General features: G+C 58.7%; 1 protein-coding gene across 1 annotated transcript; it reads right to left on the bottom strand.

Moving 5' to 3' along the window:
* Window positions 1–922: 922 nt before the first annotated feature.
* FOXO6 (forkhead box O6) lies at window positions 923–20,629 on the bottom strand. The gene is made up of 2 exons (XM_077752006.1): window positions 20,216–20,629; window positions 923–2,166 (listed from the first exon to the last, which is right to left on the bottom strand). The coding sequence occupies exons 1-2, from the start codon at window positions 20,627–20,629 to the stop codon at window positions 1,519–1,521; spliced, it is 1,062 nt and encodes a 353-aa protein (XP_077608132.1). The 3' UTR covers window positions 923–1,518.
* Window positions 20,630–20,922: the final 293 nt, after the last annotated feature.

Here is a 20,922-nt window from a genome sequence, read left to right as displayed (position 1 = left end):
CTCTCTCTGGCAGCCCCAATGCTTGGTACAAGACCTTGGTACTTAAAGGTGCCCACTACGGGGAAGTAGGGGGAGAAATAAAAAATAAAGATGCCCACTAACGCTTCCATTCATTCATTCATCCACCCATGGAAGGGCTGAGCACTTTACATACCTTTCCTCATTTCCTCCTCCACAGAAATCCACCAGGAAAGTAAGGCTACAGAGGTTGAAAATTTGCTCATTGTCACAGAGCTGGCAAATGGCAGGGAATGGATTCGACGAGAAGTCTGTGTGCCTTCAAAGACGTCCTTTCCGTTATCCCACCCTGCCTTCCCCAACCATTTTCCCTCTTCTGATCGATCCTTTTTTCTCATCTGTACAATGGGAACAAAAATCACGCCGAATGCGGGACCTGACACTAACAGGTTCTCCATGAATAACTCTGCTTTTTCTTCCAACCTTTGACGCTTATGTATTCAGGACAGAATTTCCCCAAACCAGAAACTTCCTGCATGCGTACGTTCACACAAACAGGTGCAGCGCTCCACACAGGCCCATCACCAGCGTCCAGAACTCAGTAGGCGCTTAACCAATGTGTGTAGAGCAGACAGGCATCAGTGAAGGCTGACATATACTGAGACACAAAACCAGGATGGGAGCTCAGGCACAGGGACCCGCCCCCTAACGATTCCTGCCAAGTATCCTCCTTCGCCACTACCACCCCGGCTAGCCCAAGGCGCGGGAAATATTTAAAACAATTTTATTCATGAAAATATGCTGTACAATGCACTCTACACGGCCTCGACACGGCACACACGCACACGCACACGCTGACGGCACGGCCACGGTACACTGCCTACGATATGCGCCGGGGACGCCGCGCCCACAGCCCGCCCCGGCCGGNCACTCCAACCTGAGAGGAGAAGTTAGGGCCTGTGAGGATAGGAGGGGGGGCTGAACCAGGGGTGTGGAGGCTCTAAGGGTGGTCGAAGGCTGAAGGAAAACAGCTCGGGGTGAACAGCCAATAGGTAGGTGTGAGTGTTTTCGGGAGGGGGTCCCTGGCTTGGGTGGGGGGGGCTAAGACCAGCGGGAAGGTGTCAGTTGGGAATCAGATCGGAGTTTGGGGTGGGCTATCCGTCGCGGCGAGGGCCCCCACAAATGAAACGAAGATTCGGAGCCGCCCCTGGCCCCGTGCCACATCTCCCGGTTGGCATCGCCGACCAGAGCCGGCCACCTGGCTCATCCCCACTCCCACCCAGCCCGAAATTCCGCTCCGCCCAGGCTTCCCGCCCCAGGAGGGGCGAAGGAGCAGGAGCAGGTCTCAGGAGTTTGGGCAGGACTGGCAGGTGCCCCAGCCCCTCCCTACCGCTTCCCCCGGGGGGTCAACTTCGGGGGGACTTCCCTAGCAGGCCTGGGGCTGCCTCCCGGATCCCCCGTGTGGAGCTGGAATCGGGGATGGGGCCCAGGGGATCAGGACGGGAAGACAGCAGCCCCTTGGGGGCGGGGTGGGGCACCCGGGGGCGAGGGAGGCGGCCCTCAGCCTGGCACCCAGCTCTGGTTGGGGGGCGGGGCCCCGGCCAGGCCAGGCGGCGGCGGAGGCAGGGCCGAGTCGAAGTTGAAGTCCATTTCGTCGCTATCCATGAAGTCGTTGAGGATGATGGACTCGACGTCGCACTCGAGGCTCCCGCTGAACATGTCGAGGTCCAGGTCGGCCGGGAAGCGGTCGGNTAGCGCGGGCGATAGCGCGCTTGCCGGGCTCGGGTACATGAGCGGGGACGACGGCGCCAGGGCCTCCAGGGCCTCGTCGTCCTCCAATTCGGCCGCCTCCCCGAGCAGGGGTCTCCCGCCGCCACGGAAGTCGGCCCACGCCTCGTAGTCATCGCTGGCGTGCGAGGCCGGGCTGGTGGCCCACTTGGCAGCGGCAGGCACGGGCCCTGGGACTGGCGCGCCTGGGGGACTGTCATCCGGGCTTCGCTCAGGTGCCTGCAGCTGCTTCTTCTTGCTCGCCTTGCCTTTAATGCGCAGGAACTTGGCCCCGTTGTCCATGGACACGGCCCTCCGCCGTGGGGTCTTGCCTGTCTTTCCGCCCTCAGGGTTCAGCATCCACCATGAGCTCTTGCCCGTGCCCTCGTTCTGCACGCGGATGAAACGGGTGTGCAGCGACAGGTTGTGCCGGATGGAGTTCTGTGGCCAGACACAAGGACATGGGTGGGGGAGTGGGATGCAAGGAGACCATGGGAAAAGAGGAGGAAGTGACGGAAAGAGGAGGGGGAGAAAATAGAAAAGTGAGAGAAGAGAGAAGGGCCAGAAGGGGCAATGGGAGGAAACAGAAATGAAGGGTGAATGGGGTGGGGGTGGGGAGAACAGGTGTAAGTACCAGGTTGGGCAGGAATACCACCTTTTCTACCCCAAGACCACACCACTCTTCCCTCTCCCGCACCGCCCCCCCTTCCACTTCCCGGAGGGTGGGGCTGGAGCTTTGGAGCCTTTCCCCCAAAGGCCTGGCCGAACCCTGAGGGCTACTCTTAAGTTGCTGAAGCAGAGCCCCCTCTCCCTGGCTCAGCCAAGCCCCGCCTGGGGCTAGCCAGGCTGCCAGGGCCCCCCAGCAGATTATGTAAGGGCTCATGCCTCCGCGGCTCATTTGTCTGCCCCCTCCCTCCCCAGCCTGGCATGGCGCCAGGAGCCCGAAAACCCAGGGCTCCAGAAATCAATCTCGCGGTGACTGATTAAGCCCTGTTTAGAACTAATTGCTCTTTCGTGTGTGGGGAGAATAAATTACCTGCTTTAATTTCGTGTCTTTAAAATGCAACTGCAGGTAGAGAACACTGTTAACCCTTTGCTGGGAGGGCCTGGCCAGGGAAAGCAGAATAGGCTGGGGGGTCCCTAAGGTGGGTAGAGGCCCGAAACTCTTCTAGAATTTCCCCCAATTCTTGTGAGCTCCTGTGAACTCTAGAAGTCTTGGATCCCAGCAAGCCCCTCAGAGCACATCCATCAGCCTGGGGACCTCAGACCCCACCTCTACACAGTGCCCACCTTCAGGCCAGCCCAGCTCTCCAGCCTGCCCCCACTTCCTGACCACCTGAAGCAGGGTAGCTCTGTCCTCAAAGCCCCTTTCTGGTGGCAGCTTCACAGAGTCCCCACCAATTGGGGGGCAGAGTCCCTATTTACGACAAGAAGCCCAAGTCTCAGAGAGGTGAAAATGGCTTGTCCAAGGCTACACAGCCCTTTCAGATACCTCCCTGGGCTCCACCTCTGTCACCCCTGCACACACTCTCTTCTAAATTTCTGCTGTGCCAGGCTCTAGTGCTCCCAATGTCATGGCCTGCTTTTGCAAAGGAGGGGGGCGGGGAGAGGGCCACAGCTCCAACGACCTGGCTCCTCAGAGGCACCTAAAGGGGTAGAACTTATGCTGAGCCTGGGGGCCTACCACCTGGTGGCCTTGACCTCCGGACTCAGGCACTGCTGTGGAAACAGTGCGGGCTTGGCTGTCAGAAGGGCTGGGCAAGATGCTTGGCTCTATGACCATGGGCTATTGACTCCATCTCTATGAGCCTCAGGGCCTCAGTGAACTACTCCAACAAAAATGGGTATCATTCAGTAATCACCACGGAAAGGTGTTAAAATCACTACCTGAGGTCATGTGTGTGGATACAGTTCGGTGAATGCACCATGTGCTCATAAACGTTGGTTAAAGCCCTTACTCTGGCCGGAGGACCACACTTTTAGATCCCCCAACAGACCTGCTCTGTCTCTACGTCCTTAATATCCTGTCCTGAGCATAACTGTGCTAGGCACCAAGTCTGCAAAGCTGGCATTACCCCATCTCGCTGCACCAGGGAACAGAGGCCCAGAGGCATGATGTAATTCGCCCAGGATCCCGCAGGCAGCAATGGCAGGTACTACTGCAGATCTAGCCAGTTCATGGACCTAAACATAATTCATTTGTCCGTCCAGCCCCTTAACCACTGACAGGTGAGGGCCCTCCCTCCTGACTCCTTCCCACCAGTCTCCAGAAGGCGGGGTCCTTCCTGTTACCCAGGGTATGCTTCCACTACCACCCCAGTCCTAGGAACTAACCTGACCCTTCAAGCCCTGCTCCTCGCACCCCTTACCCCCACCCCTTGAGTTCTCTATCACTGGCACTTTCTGGTCTTGGCACGTGACAGCTCCAAGGCCCCTCCCAGCATTGCCCTGCCTGGCTTCTCCTGGGACCCTGAGAAGAGGGGAGCTAGACCCCCAGGGAACGGTGCTCCCTTAAGTAGATACCCCCTTCCCACTCGGGCCCTTACACCTGGCTCCCTAGCCCCTCCCCCACACCTGTGTTCAGAGGTCTCAGGGGCCTCAGGTCTCCCCCATGGGACTGTCTGGCTTACCAGAGGCTCCACCTCCTAGACTCTCCAGCTGGAGGTTGGTCAGGCGACTCAGCCCTTAATCAACGAACAATGTCACTATGTGCCAGCCTGGTTCTGAGTGCTGGGGGCGGGGCAGAAGGAAGGACACTGCCAAGTGCTGGCACTACTCCGTACCTGCTTGTTCAGCCCTGGGTGTTATAAGTATTTTATCTCACATATTCTATCAAACTCCAGCCAAGTCCGGATTGCAATCCCTATCTCAAGATGAGGAAAGTAAGGCTTAGAGAGGTTAAGGAAGCTGCCAGTGACACAGTTCCAATGGCAGATTCGGGTGTTGATTTCAGGTTAGTTTCACCTCAAGACTAAAAGACATCACATTCCACCATGGGAGACAAAAACGAGTCAGGGAATTTCCAAAAAATCTTAGGAAGCCAGTACTTCAGTGCTTCTCAAACTTTCCATGTAAACTATCCCTAGAAGCTGGCAGCAGGAAGACTGGGGGGCACATCGCAAGGTCAAAATTTCCTATTAAGTCTTGTGCTTCATTTTTAGCATTCAGGAGAATTTTGCATTGTACTTCATAATGCATCTAAGTTTCGTGAATATAAAAACCATGTTTTAGGGGCATCTGGGTGGCTCAGTCGGTTGAGTATCCAACTTGACCTTAGGTCATGATCTCACGGTTTGCGGGTTTGAGCCCTGCATCAGGCTCTGTGCTGACAGCTCAGAGCCTGGAGCCTGCCTCAGATTCTGCATCTCCCTCTCTCTCTGCCCCTCCCCAGCTCATGCTCGGTCTCTCGAACATAAATAAATGTTAAAAAAAATCATGTTTTAGATTATTTGTACCAAGAGCTTATGCTCTGGGCCTAGGAAGCTATGCTCCCTTCCCCACTCTGTTCCGTGCCTGGCCAGATACCCCTGGGGGCTTGAGCCCCAGCCTGAAACTGCTGCTGGCCCAACCCAGAGAGAAGAAAGGACCTGCCCAAGGGTGCCCAGGACCTGGAAGCAGAGCGGGGATTCGAGCACAGGCCTCCTGGCACCCAGCTCAGTGCCCTTCCCACCCTACCAAGCATTGCCTGGGCAAGCCTGTCCTTCTCTCAGGGACGTTGCCCCACCTGGACACCAATGAGATATGTCAATTGTCGACACTGAAAGTTCTTGAAATCATCCAGTACAGAGGTTGTCAAACTTTTTTTTTCTTTTTTTAAGTAGTGGAACTCTGTTGGTACATGGAATCTAGTGCAAAAGTGAGTGTTACACACGGAAGCCATCAGAGGGTGGGGCAGGGTGCCTGGAGCCAGGCCGGCTCAGCATCTCTGGCCCTCTCTCTCCCCGAAAGCCAGGCCCCTGCGGAGGGGATTCTGCAGGCCAGATGGGGCAGTTGAGTTCTAGAGGGCTGCCGTACCTTGCTCAAGGTCGCCCAGGGAGATGGCCCAGAGCTGGGCAAGGACTAGCCCTCTGACTGTGGAGCTAGGTACCAGGTGCGCACCAGGGCGGTGGCCCCTGAGGAAGTCCAGGCCCTGAAGCCCTGTCTGGCTCCCAGGGGCCCAGCCACCTGGTACCAATCAGAGCTCCCGGCCAAGATCCAGGGGCAAAGCGCCGATCACAGCTCACCCACAAGGCCTCCTGGGAGGCCAGAGGCCACGGAGGAGGTGAGGGTGGCAGAGGAGGGAGATGCCTCTGCCAGGCAGCAGTAACCAGGGCTCCCTCCTGGAGTCGCCTAGCAACCCGCCACCACAGCCACAGCCCCGTCATGCCCGGGCTCCCCTGTGCCCAGAGCTAGGCCTGGCTTCTGGGGCCTCCCACCTCCCACACCTCCATGCAGGCCTGGGACAGGTTCACAGCAGGGGAAGACCTCGCAGATTCGGGAGGGAGGCCATCACGGGGCAGAGGGAAGGGAGGGTGGGTTACATCCACGCTCACCCCACTCTCCCTCAGAGCCTGGGTTAGGGTGGCTGTTCCCCTGAGGTTTCACCCACCTGGGAGAGGAGGCTGATACAGGGTACAGTACATTGGCTCTGGTGTGGGATCTGGATTCCAGTCTAGGCTCCAACACCCATGGGCAGTGCAACTCTGGGGCAAGGTGCTTGGGACCTCGACTTCCTCAAATAGCAACCTGCTTGCATGCTTCTTCCCTGAAGCCCTCCACCACCCAGCAGTCACAGTCACCCCTTATGTAACGTGGATCACGTCCAGTCCCGCCCAGAACCCTCTGATGCCCCCTCCATCTCAGAGTAAAGAACAAAGGCCTTGCCATAACCCACCTTGACCTTGCCAAGACCTTCTGTGACCTCTCAGCCTCCTCCCGTAACACTGTCCTGCTTGGTCCCTCCCTCCTGTTCCTTGAACCGCCAGGCACCATCCCACCCTGGGGCCTCTGTCTCAGGGGGAAACTGTTCACCCAGATACCCACGTCAATCTTGCGTCTCTTTCGAGTCTGTGTTCAGATGTAATCTTTTGCAGTGAGGCCCATCCTGACCACTCTTACCATTTGTTCCTCTTCCTCGCCATTTCTTGGCCCCCTTACCTGCTCTAATTTCTAAGCAATGATCACTTTCTAAATGAATAGCTTATATATATATATATATACACATTAATAAATCAGTATATCAGTTATATATATAATTTATACTCAGTACTTATTATTTTTTTATTTTTTTTTACTTCTTTTGAGAGAGAGAGAGATGCAGAGAGAGGGAGAGAGAGAATCCCAAGCAAGCTCTGCACTGTCAGCACACAGCCTGAAGGAGGGCTCGAACTCACAAACTGTGAGATCATGACCTGAGCTGAGATCAAGAGTCAGACACTTAACCGACTGAGCCACGCAGGAGCCCCTGTACTTATTATTTATGGTCTGGTTCCCCTCACCTTAGAATATAAGTTTCGCGAGGGATTTCTGTCCATTTTTTTACTGTATCCCACGTGTTTGACACATACTAGGCATTTCATAAATGTTTGTTGAATGAATGAGAGACAGATTAGTAAAGGGGGGAGGGGGGCGGGTAATACTGTTGCAGGAAGAATGAAAGGAAACTGGGCTGAGTAGCTGGCATGTGGTAGGGGCTTCCCCAACCTGGGCCTCAAGAAGGGAGCCTAGTTAGAATGAGAGACAACCACAGGGTGGAGCAGGTCAGGAACAGTATGATCCAGAAGAAACTGCAGAGAAGGATAAGGGCTTCCGAGAGAGATGAAGAAGGCCTCCCAGGGGCAGCCGCCCACCCCAACCCCCACCCCGCTCCGCCCAGACAGACCTGAGTAATCCAGGGCTTGCTTCAGCCAAGGTTTGAGGCAGCCTGTCCCACCTGGGCCAGTAGACACTCCAGTGAGAAGAGAACAGCCTTGTCCTGGCTGACGGCGTCTCCCTTGCGGACAGGGTCTGATCCATTTGGTGGTGGCAGCTCATCTGTCCAGCGGGACACCCTCATCTATTCCCAGGACACCCTTCGCCCACGAGCAGTAATGCATTCATCCGACAGCACAGCCCCATTTATCCAGCACACCAGTCCCATTTATCCAGCAAGCACAACCTCATTTGCTAACAGCACTCCATTCACCTGACGGGCCCCCTCATTTATCCAGCAGGACACCCTCATTTATCCTCCAAGTCGGAGTCTCCCCTCTGCCTGGGGTGGGCTGTGTTCTCCGCCGGTGCAGCCCGACTGGCCCAGCAGGACGTCGTCTCTCCTACAAGTACTCTTCATCCCCTGACAGTACAACCTCATTTATCTAATAATGCAGCCTCACCTTGCCTCCAAGTACCATCTCATTCCCTGACAGTACAACCTCGTTTATCTTCCACTCCAACCTCATTTCTCCTCCCAGTACAGCTCCATTCTCTGATAGCTCACCCCCATCTACTGTTCCTCCTCCAGGCCAGAGCCCGTCAGAGCCCCAGGGTGGGAGGCGTGGGCAGAGAATGTGAAAGAGGGGCGTTCTCGCCGTCCCTGGCCCCTGCCTACAGAGAGCTGCCGGGCGCTATGACTGTCCCATCTGCACTGGCCCCACAGAGCTTTGAGTTCTAGGTTGCTCTGCCCAGCCACTTTCCATTCTGTCCCCTCTAGGGCTAAAAAGGGCCCACAGGACTGACTTCCTCCAGCTTTCCGGTAGGGAAAAGATCCCACCCGATTTGTAGCTTTTGCTGATTTCTGCGGCATGGATACTCCCGTCGCAGCCAATTTTAAGATGCCAGCACGACGTCACTGAGTATAGAACTGGGAAAAGTGTGCAGGACCGGCTGTCACAAGCCAGTGCAAGCCAGCTCTAGCTTCAAATACCCAGGCAGGAGAAGGGCATCACCTACCACGTGCCAGACCCAGGCTACGTTCTTAGATACATTTATCTTTCAATCCTGAGAACCACTCTGCCCATAGGTACCGCTATGTTACAAAGGCGGGGGGTGAGGGGGGAACCTGCGCTCAGGAGGGTTAAGGGTTAAGTGACTCCTGAGGCCACAAAGCTGCGAAGGTATAGAGCCAGGTCTGGGTCTCAGGCTGTTGGGTTCCAAAGCCAGGACTCTTCCCACGCCCTCCCCCATGTGGCGGGGACATGTCCTGCTGCCCACCCCAAGGGCCATCCCTGCCTTGGGTCTCAAGCCCAAGCTTCCTGGCTTTTGTCAGACACAGGGAACCCAAGTCTTGTGTCCCCCACCCACCACAAGTCCTATGCCACGTCCTGGCCTTCCTGACACCTGGGGAATTCCAGGACCCTCCCGGGTTTATTCCTAAGTGTTGTGTCCATCCATCCAGTCCCAAAGCCAGGTCTGGACATCTCTCCAGGATTCATCACTGTCCGAGGTTTAGCTTGGCCCCTCTCTCAGGAAGCTGACCTTGCCCACCCAGCGGTGATGACGATCCAGATCCAGCTCCTCCCCTGAGTGCCCCCCTGGGCAAAGACCACCTCTGGGGCTGTGTGGGTTCTCTGAGCCCCTCCATGACTCACACTTGCCCTCCCCCTCCTTCCTGCTCGAAGAAAGGTGGAGAGTGGAGTGCGAGTCCCAACTTCATTCATGTGACCTTGGGCCTCCCCTACCAAAGAGGGTAACAATCCTGATATTCACAGGGAGGGTTGGGACCTGGATGAGAACCTACCTGTCGAGGATCTCATCCTCTCCCTGGCTCAGAGCCCCAGGAGCAGCCCCTGTCCCAACCTTTAGCCCACACCCCACTCTGGGGCCCCAGGCTGGCCAGCAACACACGTCTATCTCAGAGCCACAGTCTCTCTGAGGGTCACTTGCTCTGCCACCTGGGCTAAAGCTGGGATGCTTAGGCAAGGCAGGCCTCTAGGCTGAAGAGGGTGGCTTGGAGAAGCCTGAGGCCATGTGCAAATCCTTGGTAGCATGGTCTGCAATGGAGGAGGAACAGAAGGGCAGGTGGGGGTATTGGGACCACAGGTGTCAATGGTGGGGACAGCGGTGGAACAGAAGTGGGCAGCCAGGGGGCACAAAATGCAAATGTCCGAAGCAAGGCCTGAGGTCGAAGGCTCTGGCATCCCGACACCTACCCCAGAGACGGCAGAGCCCATACCCCAAGCCTGGGCACAAGCAAGTCAGCACTGGAAGGTGAAGCCCGCCTCTACTCAGAAGCCCGCGGCTCCTCCTCACCTGTGGGCTTGGGTCCCACCCCAGACTGACATACAAGAGTCCCCCCCAAGGCTCTCTGGCCTCATCGCCCGCGTTCCCTTCAGCCCCCCTGGGCTTTAGCCCCCCTGGGTATCTTACGCTACCATGCCTTTGCACACTCCTGGTCCCTTTGCCCCTCCTCCTTTCTCTGCTTAACTGGTCCCTGCTGCTCCCTCAAGGCGAGCTCTGTGACATCCTTCTAGCTCCCTCTGCACGTCCCAGAGGCAGCCGCTCCTACCTCCGTGCTACTGCAGAAACATAACTACAAACCAGAGTATAACCGTGTGTGAGCTGGCCTTGCTACTTGAACTCTGTGGAGCAACCCTTGGCTCACAGTCAGTCAACACACAGGATGGAGCGCTCGGCGGCTGTGAACCACTCAGACCTGGCAATTCAGTGCTGTTTCTGCTCAGCCAAACCTCAGGCCAGAGCTCCAGGCCTTGCCTCCTCCTCCTCACCCCTGCTTTCCCCCTCCGGCTCCAGCTGCCTCTGCCACCTCCCTGCTTTTCCTCAGCACTTCTGGGACCTTCGGGACAGTTCAGCAAAGCCAGGGAGGAAAGAAACCACAATTTACTGAATGTTCACCGTGTGCTATGCACAGTGCTGCCACAACCCTTAAAATCGTATTGGCGTTTTAACAATCCTCTGAGTTGGTTTAGCGTACCTATTTGACAGATGAGAAACTGAGGCTCCGAGAGACACATGGAGCTGCCCAATGTCACATGGTACAAGCGGTGGTGCAGGAATTCACACCCAGGGCCCATGCTCTTCCTCCCACCTCTAAGGAGGTGCCCAGGCCAGACAGAAGCTCCCAGATGGGCCTGGGGCAGAAGCGGGAGGGCAGGGGCTGCTGTCCACACGGGCTCATTACCTCCTCTGCAGACTCCTGCCTCCCTCAGCCAAGATTAACGGGGATCCCTAGATGCCAAGCCATTCAGGCTTCCCCCTATCTCTCTTGTCTGAGCCCTGTCCCCTCTGCAGGCAGCACCTCCCTACAGCCCTGCCCCAGGCCCTAGGAGCAGCTGCGGTGACCTCACCCAGCCCTGCCCTGGGCCCAGCTCTGGGGAGGGCCGGCAGCTGTGCCCCAGCCCTGTAGGCTGGCTCCTGGGGGGGAAAGAGGAAGAGTGGGCGCAGGGCCAAGAGAACCATCTGCTCTCCCAGGGGCATGGCCACCCGCACAGACACTGGCCTCTCCCCCAGGGGCCGCCCTTGGCCCTCTGTCCCCATGCCAAGGGGCTCCAGGAGCCCAAGGCAGCCCACCCAGACCGGGGCACCAGCCCTCATCTGCCATCTGTCTTCTGGATACTGAAAGGTTTTTGCGGGACATGTTGGAGCATGAATGTCCGCAGAAAAATGAACAACTGCTCAGGGTAAGCTCTGGGTGTAGAGGCCAGAGGCCAGGGCTGGCTGTGCTGAGCGCTGCAGGCCGAGGCCCCAGCCTAGCTGGGCTAAGAGCCTGAGATCCCCTGGGGGGAGGGGGCCTCCATCCCCTCACATCTGCTCAGCTGGCAGGTGCCTCTGGCAGAGGGCAAGCCCCCTTCCCCCACAGCCCCAGCTCAGGTTACAGAGAAGGCAAGGCCAGCAGAGGACAGGGGGAGGGGACAGAGGGGGTAGAGGAGGCAACAAGGCATCCCAGAGTGTTGGGGGAGGGGAATTCGGATCTCTGGATAGGACGCAGAGCCAGAGAGGGAAGGGCCATGCCCAAGGTCACACAGCCTCCTGGTGGGCAAAGTGAAGCCCACGTCCAGGGGCGGGCAGCCCTGGGTGCAAGGGTGACCTTGAACAAACCACTGCCTTCATCTGTGAAAAATACAGAGCCTAAAACCTGCCTGCTTCCCGCCCAAGCCTTGAGAAAAGCTCTGCAGGCGAGAAAGCAGTGGGTCAAGCTAGGGGCGGGCTGAAGCTTGGACATCCTGAAGAGTCGAACCTCCGGGATAGAAAGGGAGGCATCAGAGGAAGGACCACTGGCCCTCACCACACACATACAGTAGCACAAGTCAGTGACTCTCAAGGATCAGGGCCCGGGACCCTCGACCTGCACAGCAGTGGGGAAGGGATTCCTTTCCTCTCACAGAGCAATGTATAGCAGTAATGATGTCTGCCTGGGCAGAAGTCCTGACGCTATCCCAGTTTGTAGAGGAGAAAACGGAGGCTCAGTGAAGGCCACCCAGGGCTAGGTTCTGTTCCTGCCGGCTGCCTCCTAGGCACACCACCCTGTCTCACTTCTAGGATCCTTAAGGGGCCTCAGTCCTGCTTCTTGGATTCTTTGGGGCTCTACCCTCTCAGGCTCATCTTTTCCCCTGGACCCCAAGACCAAGCCCACACTGGGTGCCCAAGCCAGTCTTTCCCACTGTCTACACCATCCCTGAATGATCTTTCTGCCTAAATCATTCCCCAACGTGGAGTGCCAGCTCCCTGGCTTGATATTCAAGGCTACCCCCACTTGCTTCCCTAGCTTTGAGTCCTGCTGCACTCTGACCAACAGAACCAGACCCCACGAGGCTCCTCAAAGAAGGTCTGACCTCCTTTGCCTGGCTCCCCGACCCCACCTCCAAATGCCCAGAGCTCATTATTTGGCCTTCCCTCGTGACCCCCAGAAATCTTTACCATGAATCAAATTCAGGAATCCCCATCCTGTCTCCCCAGTTTGACCTGTGGGCCACTCCAGGTCAGGGAGCCCCTGACCTCTGAGCAGCACTGTCCGTGGGTGGCTTACACCTGTAATTAAAGTGAATGGAGAAAGTTGTCAATCAACTTCCGGAGAGTTTCATTTCTGTCACTTACAGCAGAATACAGTGAAAGCCACTTTCTTTCTCCAGACTTAGTTTCCTCCTCTGCAAAACAGGGAAAGTCACAGGACCGGCTTCACAGGGTGCTGTGAGAATTAGACCAAAGCACGTATAATGGCACGTGGCAGCTGGATCTCGGGCTAGACTAGTTCGGTGTGGCTAATTCGAGGGTCAGAAGATGGGAGGTCTGAGTGATGTGGCTGGTGAGATTGACTGGGACAAGGGGGCAAGGCCTTGAGTGTCATGCTAAGGCTCCTGGACTGGACCCTGTAGGAAGGATACACATAGGGAGCTATCAGAGGATGGGGGCTGCGGCTTTCAGCTCCTCACTGGTCCAGTTCCAGAAACTTGCTGAGTATTTACACCAACACGCATCCTCCCTCCTGCAGCCACAGCTTCGCAGTGGCCCAGGGTATTTCCCGGGGCTTCTAGTTCCATCCTCTCCAGCTATGCTCTATACAGTGCGATTCCTAAGTGACAGTGAAGGTATTGGGGCTGTGGAATCAGGCCCTTGGACCTGACTGGGTGGCCTTCAATTCTCTGGAGGAACCAAAGCAGTGAGGAGAGGAGGGGGCTTCACCTAGGCAGCCTGCTTGGAGAAGAAGCTGGTCTACACTGGGAGCAGAAGGGAGGTACAAACAGGAGCCTGGAACATGACCATCTAAGGCACTGGCTGAGAATCTGGTCCATCACTAGGCAGACCTGTTAAAATCAGAGCCACTGAACTACAACTAGAAACCTGTATTATTTATTTAAAGGCTTCTAGGTGACTCTGATCATCAATCAGGTTTGCCAACAATGAAGGATTTAAAATTCGCAGAGAGATGCGGTGGGGTCCTGAATCACCTGCGGGGTGGGTCTGTAGTCAATCCACCCAAGCACCCGGCCTAGTTTCTGAAGGGTGTCACACAGGATCAGTCCATGAGTCAGTAGCTGCCTCGATGAGCAGTTTGACAAGGGCAGCAGGCATGAGGTGTGAAGCTGGCAATGCAAAGACGTCCTGAGATCACAGGCAGCAGGGAAAGCGGGAGTGAGGGCAGGGTTGGCCAAGGCCAGCTGAGGGCCCAGGGGTCCAAACAGAGCAGTTTGAGCTTGGTTGGCTCCCCTGGGAACTGAGGACCCCCAGAGGGTACTGGAGCATGAGTGAGCCTTGGGGCACAGGAGGGCTAGGCTGTGTGGAGCTGAGGCTGCATAGCACCCGGGGTGGGGTGGGGGAAACATGGTACGGACCGGTCTGTGTCTAAATCCTCGTCCCAGCTATGCCGCCCTGGCCAAGGGACATCACCTTTCTTGGCCTCCATTTTCTCAACTGCAAAATGGGGCTATTAATGCATATCTGGCAGGGTCTAGAGAGGATATAAAAAGAGAATGTATGGGAAGTGGCCAACTGCCTAGCACCCAGGTATTAATTTCCGTTCCCCTTCCCACCAGAGGCACCCTTCTTTAGAGACCAGAAAGGTTTCTCTGCAAAGAGGGAGGCCCCAGGGGGAGGGTGTGGGAGGCCCCTCCTCCACACGCCACCTGGCCCCCCTCCCACCTCCACATATGGGTTGGGGGGTGGGGAGAGACAGCAAACAGCCAAACCCTCCCAAACAGGAGTTGGTTTCCATGGTAACCAGGGTGCCAGGAGGAAGGGGGGCGCTCCAGATCCAGCTGTCCCCCTGAGCGCCCTACCCAGGCCCCAGAGCCTTAGCTAGTGCCCATCCAACACCCTGCACCACCCCCCATCTGCCTGCTCTGGGGGCCCGCTGAGACTTGCCATGAGCACTCCCTTCATTGTGCCCAATGTTCACCACCTGGGAACCGCCAGGGGCAGGGTAGGCATCCATGCCCAAGCAGGAATCCCAAGTTCAAGTCCATCCACACCTGTAATCAATCATATGCTTGCACCTGTGTGGAAATCCTATCAGTACTTTATGCCCTGGGTCCCAACTAACCCCTAATGGCTCCTAGAACCTGAATGTGTGAGTCGCAGCCTGAAAGAACCAGGGAGTCAGTTAAGGCCCTTTGGACACCAAGGATCAGAATGGGGAAGAGCGCTGCTCCAGCTCATACACACTGGACCACGTGCCTTTCCGGGTGCCCTGTGCGTACTCTGTCCACCCCTCAGCGGCTCCAGCTGACCCCAAGCAGCTGAACTAATACACCAGGACAGAAGTGATGCACTGAGGAGTTGGCCCACTGCCAGGGAGAAGGAAGGAAATGCTAACAACTTTAAGACCTGTCTTGCACTAGATCGGACAGTCCCCAGAGGGGGGCCACTCAGGCGCTAGAGGTGTGTGAGAGGGGGACGGAGCTGGGGAAGGAGGCCTGGAAAAGTAGTGTTGGGTTCCATGACTCCCCACTAGAGACCTGAAGTCTGACGTGGAGGTGGAAGGAGGGCCCCTCCATGGGTAACCTATTTCCCTGTTACCCACCCCCAAGCTGGGAGGCAAGCTCATAGGCTGCAAGTAGGGAGGGACTGCGGGTGAGTCTCCCACAGGTAAGGGAGACAGTGAGGAGAGCAGGGGCTCCCCTGGCTATTGCCAGTACGCCCTGTCCCAGAAGCTCATATCCACACCTAGTTCATGACCACCCACCCCACTCCTCAGAGGGCCCAGGCAGAGGAGGTTTCCACAACCCGCAGGACCCTGTGCTGTGGCCACCAACAGCTGTCACTCAAAGACATGACCGTGGATTGCCAGGAGCAAGCCTACACCCTTTCAAAATCCAAACACAAGCCCTCTCCTCCAGCCCCAGTGGCACAGAAAAAACCTGAGTTTTGGGGTCAGAAAGGGGTTAAATTCCCAGGCAGGACACTTCCTAGGGATGTGACCCCAGGGCAAGCCATTTCTGCACCTGGGAGACATGGATGCTAGTACCCCTGGGAACATGGTGGCCAGAATGTGAATGGATCTGCGCTGGACTAGGGGGCGCCTCTTTCCCGGCCCTCTCAGTCCTCCCCGTCTCTGGCAGAGCCCCCAACTCCAGTCAGTCCCCAAGCTGGCATCCTCAGGGTGGGGGGGGGCCCAACCCGCAGAAAGTGGGGGTTGGGGGGCGCTGAACTTTCGAACCCGCAAACCCCCCGCGCCGTTCATTACCTTAACACGAGTTAAAAATAACCGTCTCATCTCTTTAAATTAGTCTGTCTGCAATTACCGCCTGGCACGGCGCTGCCCGCCATCGTCCCGCTGGAGCGGCGCCAGGTGGCAGGCGGGGCCCTCACCCTGTCTGTCCGTCTGTCTGTCTCCCCGTCCCCCCTTCTCCCCGCAGCATNGGGGGAGCAGGGGACTGGGGTGGGGGCTCCGGGGCAGGGCGGCGGGGGAGGGGAGCCGGGAGGCCCCAGAAGCCGGAAGGGCCCGCAGCGCGCCAGCGCTCGTGGGTGGGTGTGAGCAGGTGGCCGTGGGAGTCTGCCGGGCGTGCCAGCAACTGTGCCAGGAGCGGCTGGCACGGGCTCGTGCCCAGGAGGCGGGCAGCTGCCAGCCCCCAGCTCGTGCAGTGCGGGGGGTGAGGACACCCCCCAACCGGGGCTCACACCGCCTCCTCCCGCACCCCCACCAGCCCTTGGGGCTGGGGATCCCCAGAGGACAAAGAAGGAGGAGGGAGCCCTGCTGGAGCAAGCAGAAGGGAGGAGTGGAGTGGGAGCCCTCCGCGCTCACAACTACTGCTGAGCCAGGCTGTAACAGGACCCCTCTCCCCTCTCTCCATCAGTCCCTCCTTCCACTCCACCTAAGACTTACTCGCCAGCCTGGGCCAGATGGGGGTAGCAGGAGCCCTCAAGACCCCATCCCCCAACCACAGGGCAGCTCCAGGCCCTGAGGGAAAAGGGAAGTCCCCATCCGCTATGCTCCTCCCCCATCAAGCCTGGGGACTGGAATGGGAGGTGCCCAGGCCTGGCCTGGGAGCTCCCTGGGGAGCTGGCAGCCAGGAAACACAAAAGCAGGAAGAACAACTCCAGGGGCCACTACATGGAAGGAGCACCAGGACCCAGACCAGCCTGGAAGGCTTCCTGGAGGAGTCCTGCCCCAGGCTGGAGCATCTGGGAAGAACCAGGAGGCTCTATGTGGTTGTCTGACAAACACACTTTCAGGACCCTGCAGAGGGAGGAGGACCTCCTGTCCAAGCCCGCATCCAGGGCCTGGAGACCCTCCGCCCTGAGGGAAACACGATCAGCCTCTTGGGTGGAGCATCTAGCACCACGGCCAAGCCTCTCTGCAGCCTTCAGCCTGCTGGGGGCAGTGCACCTGCTGCTGACCTTGCCTCCTCCTGTTCCTAGCCTCAGCACCTTTGACAACCTCCCCACATCAGAGGTGGGGCCAAGGGGCAAAGGCCAAGCACATGGGCCCTTCCTGATCTGACCCTCCCCCCCACCTTTCCCGTGCTACCTCCCAGCCATCCCTAGGAGCCGCTGGTTCTGGCCTGGCCCGCCCCGCCATCCACAACAGTTCTACCTCCCTGCCTTTGCCACTGCAGTCAACATCCCTTGAGAGACGTTCTCCCAAATTCTGTCCCCCAGTGAAGACAGCCCAGATCAGTGCCACCTTCTCTGTGAGGGTTGGCTGGGGCTCCCAGGGGATCTAACCTGCCCGACCCCTGCACCCCTGCCCCCAACCCCCTCCCTGCCTATAAGACACACAGCCTGGGTGTGCAGCCCTGATGCATCCTGAAGGCAGGCCCAATGCCTTCCCCTTTGGTCCCCCATTCTCCATCTAACACAGCATGCCGGGGGAGGGGGGGGGCCTCCCAGGGATGCTGTGGTCCGCCCCAGGGATTCAGGTGCAACACTTGTGTGGGGGAGGGGAGAGAGGAAGGAACAATGGGCCCCAGCCCCAGGCCTGGCCCCTGAGGTGTACCGCAGCCCCCCCACCCCCACTCCAGGAGCTGGGGAGTCTTCCTCCACCAGGTCCCTGGAGGGACTGAATGGGAATGGGGTGGAGTGGGGAGCAGGAAAGAGAGGAGGAAAGGGATGGGGGGGGAGAATGAGGGCAGCCACTGAGGAAATGAGATGGGCCACTGAAGCCCCCCCTGAAGAACCCTCATCCAGCGCCCAAGTGGTCACGGCCAGGGCCTGGGTCAGAAGCCCAAGGCAGCCTCAGGCTCCCTCTCCCATGCGCCAGCTCAGGGCCAGCCTACCAGGGCTCCTTCCTTCCTGAGCCAGGTTCAGGGAGAACCAGTGCGTCCCCAGCAGCGCGGTGCAGTGGAGCCCACTTCCAATGGGTAGGCAGGACCCCTGGGCCTTCATCCAGGGCCTGCCACTCACCAGTGACCTAAGGAGTTCCATCCCCTTCCGGGGTCTCAGTTACACCGCCTGACAAATGAACTCATGGCACTACATTATCTCCGAGCACGTTCCCAGCCACATTCTAGGACGCAGACCTGCCCCTATTCTAAAGCTGTCCGGGTCCCCCCCCCGCACCAGCAGGACACTGTTCCGGAGGCTCTGTGGGGCCTCGGAGGGAGACACACCTGGACTGGAGTCCAGCTTTTCCCATCTACCGACTGTGTGACCTTGGGCAGTTCACTCCTCCACTCTGTGCCTCAGTGCCCAGCTCTGTAAATGGTGACAGTAAAACCCACCTCAGGGACTGCTGAGGGCATTGAAGGAGACACCGGACATGACGCCTGGAGGTGCCTGGCATGGGGCTTGGCCCCGAGACCCTCCAGGAACTGCAGCTCCCCCCCACCATCAAGCCCCATGTCCTTTCTTGCCAGTATTCCCCACCATCCCTCATCCCTCAAGCTCAAATGGAGTTCCACCTCCTACAAGAAGCCCTCGGAGCTTACTCTGGCCCATAGTACACTCTCCAGCCTCAGCATCCTCTGCACCAGCCACCTGTTTCCTCACACTCTCACCATAAGCACTGACGGCTCCTCAGTACCAGGCTCTAGGCTGGCTGTTGTGGGCACAGAGATTGCTCCCACACTGCCACTGTCTTCTAAAGGGGGTGTGGGGAGGGGAAATGGAGCAAGACACAAAAGACTGAGCCCTGTGACAGGCAGGGAGAGGGCCAGAGAAGAGGGAGTCCTTAACTAGCTAAAAAACTGGCAGGGAATGCTTCCTGGAAGAGGCATCTGAACTCTGTGTTCTTGAGGACAGTCTATCTACATGGAGAAGTGAAAGACGGGACAGTGCTTGGGGGGACAGGAAGGGAGGTGGGAGCAAAGCCACAAAGCCCAAGAGCAATGCCCACTTAGGAGGAATAAGCGTTCTGGTGGCGGCTGAGCCCAGGGGGACTGGAGAGGATGTGGAAGGAGACTCACGAGTGTGCCTCCAACCTGTGCCTCTTACCCCATAGTGGCCAGAGAGAGACAGAGAAGCGGCCCACACGAAGCCTGAGAGTCATGGGCCCCCAGGTCAGAGCACTGTGGCCCCTACAATGCAGCCCCTGGGCAACTAGAGGTGTCCATACCCACAGGCCTCCCCTCCTCCTCTGGCACACCTCCTTCCCCTGACCCTGTCTGCAGGCACCACTAGGCACAGCTCCCTCCCCTCCATCTAGGCAAGTTCCCCCTTGCAGAGACCCCTCTCCCACAGGGAGCCTGACAGCTCAGCTGCCCTAGTCACGGCCCCCACAGCCTCCCCATTCCCGGACAAGATGGCCAGAGGAGGGTCTGGAGGCCACAATCCAGTCAAGCCCCTGTCCTCTCCCAAGATGGCTCCCCCCTTTCCACTGGATGGCACTGAGGCCTTCCTGGGGTGACCCTGCCCTTTCCCTCCCCTCCCCTCCAAATCCATCCCGGCTGGGAAAGCCAGGAGAGTGTAAGACAGCCTGGGGTGGGCAGGCACAGGTCCCCAGTCCTCAGTACCCTGCCCTCACACCAGCAGAGGTCATCACCATGCTGACCCAGGCTAGGGGGTGCAGCAGTTGCCCCACAGAGAGCTCAGATCCCAGTTCACCTGACCAGCTCCCCACCCCGGGCTGGCTGGTGCCCTAGGGTGAACTCCTGGCGCCACAGGAAGAACTGTGGGCTCAAGGCGGCACTCCTTACCCTGGAGCCAGCTCCAGGGCAGATAGTGGGAAAGATTTGGGGGGGAAGCAGGGGCTGGCCCCAAACAATTATTCCAGCTCTTTAAGGAGAGGTGGAGAGGCGCCTCTTTAAGGTGCCCTGGTGGAGAGGGCAAAACAAGAGTAACACACAAAGCAAACTCGTGGGGGTTAAGAGGGGGCCCCCTAAGACCCGAGGCCTGGAAATGGGTTCTTCTGCTATGCCGCCAAGGACGGGGTGGGGGTGTCCCTCGGGGGTGCTTCAAAGTAGCAGTCCCTTGTCACCTCACCAGACCTCCCACCCTGCATCCGGAGCACGCACACAGCTGCTCCCAGCACGCCCCCGCCTGTCTGCCGGCCAGCCCCACTCCCTGGGCACACACTCCGTGACCCCTAGGGGTGCCCCAGAGCCTCCCTCCCGTCGGCTCGCTGGGAACCCTGACGCACCTAGCGGCCCCTGGAAGCCCCAGCCGGCGACCCCAGCCACCCTCCCCAGCCGGACGCTCCCACCTTCCAGCCGGCCGAGCTGTTGCTGTCGCCTTTATCCTTGAAGTAGGGCACGTAACGGACCATCCAGTCGTAGATCTGCGAGAGCGTGAGTCGCTTGTCCGGGGCGCTCTCGATGGCTTTGGTGATGAGGTCGGCGTAGGACAGGTTCCCCCACGCGTTCCGCCGGGAGCTCTTCGCTTTCCGCAGCGGTCCGACCTCCGCGCCCAGCGGCGGCGCTGGGGCCATCGCCGGGGCCGTAGCCCGGCGCTCCGGCCCGCAGTCCTCGGCGCCCTCGGCCACCCCTGAACCCAGCGCTCCGTCCTCGTCGCCGGCCAAGTCGGGCTGCGGCAGGGGCCAGGTACACGAGCGCGGCCGGCTCTGCGGCGCGAAGTCCGGGTCCACGTCCACCTGATGCGCTCGCAGCTTAGCAGCCATGGTCCCGCCCGGCTCGGGCGAGGAAGGGAGGGAGACTCCGCGGAGGGTGGGCGGGAGGCTCTGGGATCTGCGCGCCCCGGGGAGGCCCGCGGGAGGGGTCCCTGGCGGCGCCGGCTCAACCGCGGGGCGCCATGGGCCGGGGCGCGGCGACAGGGGGCTGGACACGCTGGGAATCCCGAAGGGAGGGAAAGATGGGGGCAGCGAGGGAGCGGCGGCCCCGGAGCCCAGCGGGCACACACCTCGCCCAGCCCCGCTTCTAGCCCNGCCCCCGCACGCAACAGCGCCGCCTACGG

Source organism: Crocuta crocuta, unplaced genomic scaffold (assembly GCF_008692635.1).
Source record: "Crocuta crocuta isolate KB4526 unplaced genomic scaffold, BGI_CrCroc_1.0 scaffold367, whole genome shotgun sequence".
NCBI lineage: Eukaryota > Metazoa > Chordata > Mammalia > Carnivora > Hyaenidae > Crocuta > Crocuta crocuta.
This window is presented reverse-complemented; position numbering and strand designations above follow the sequence as displayed.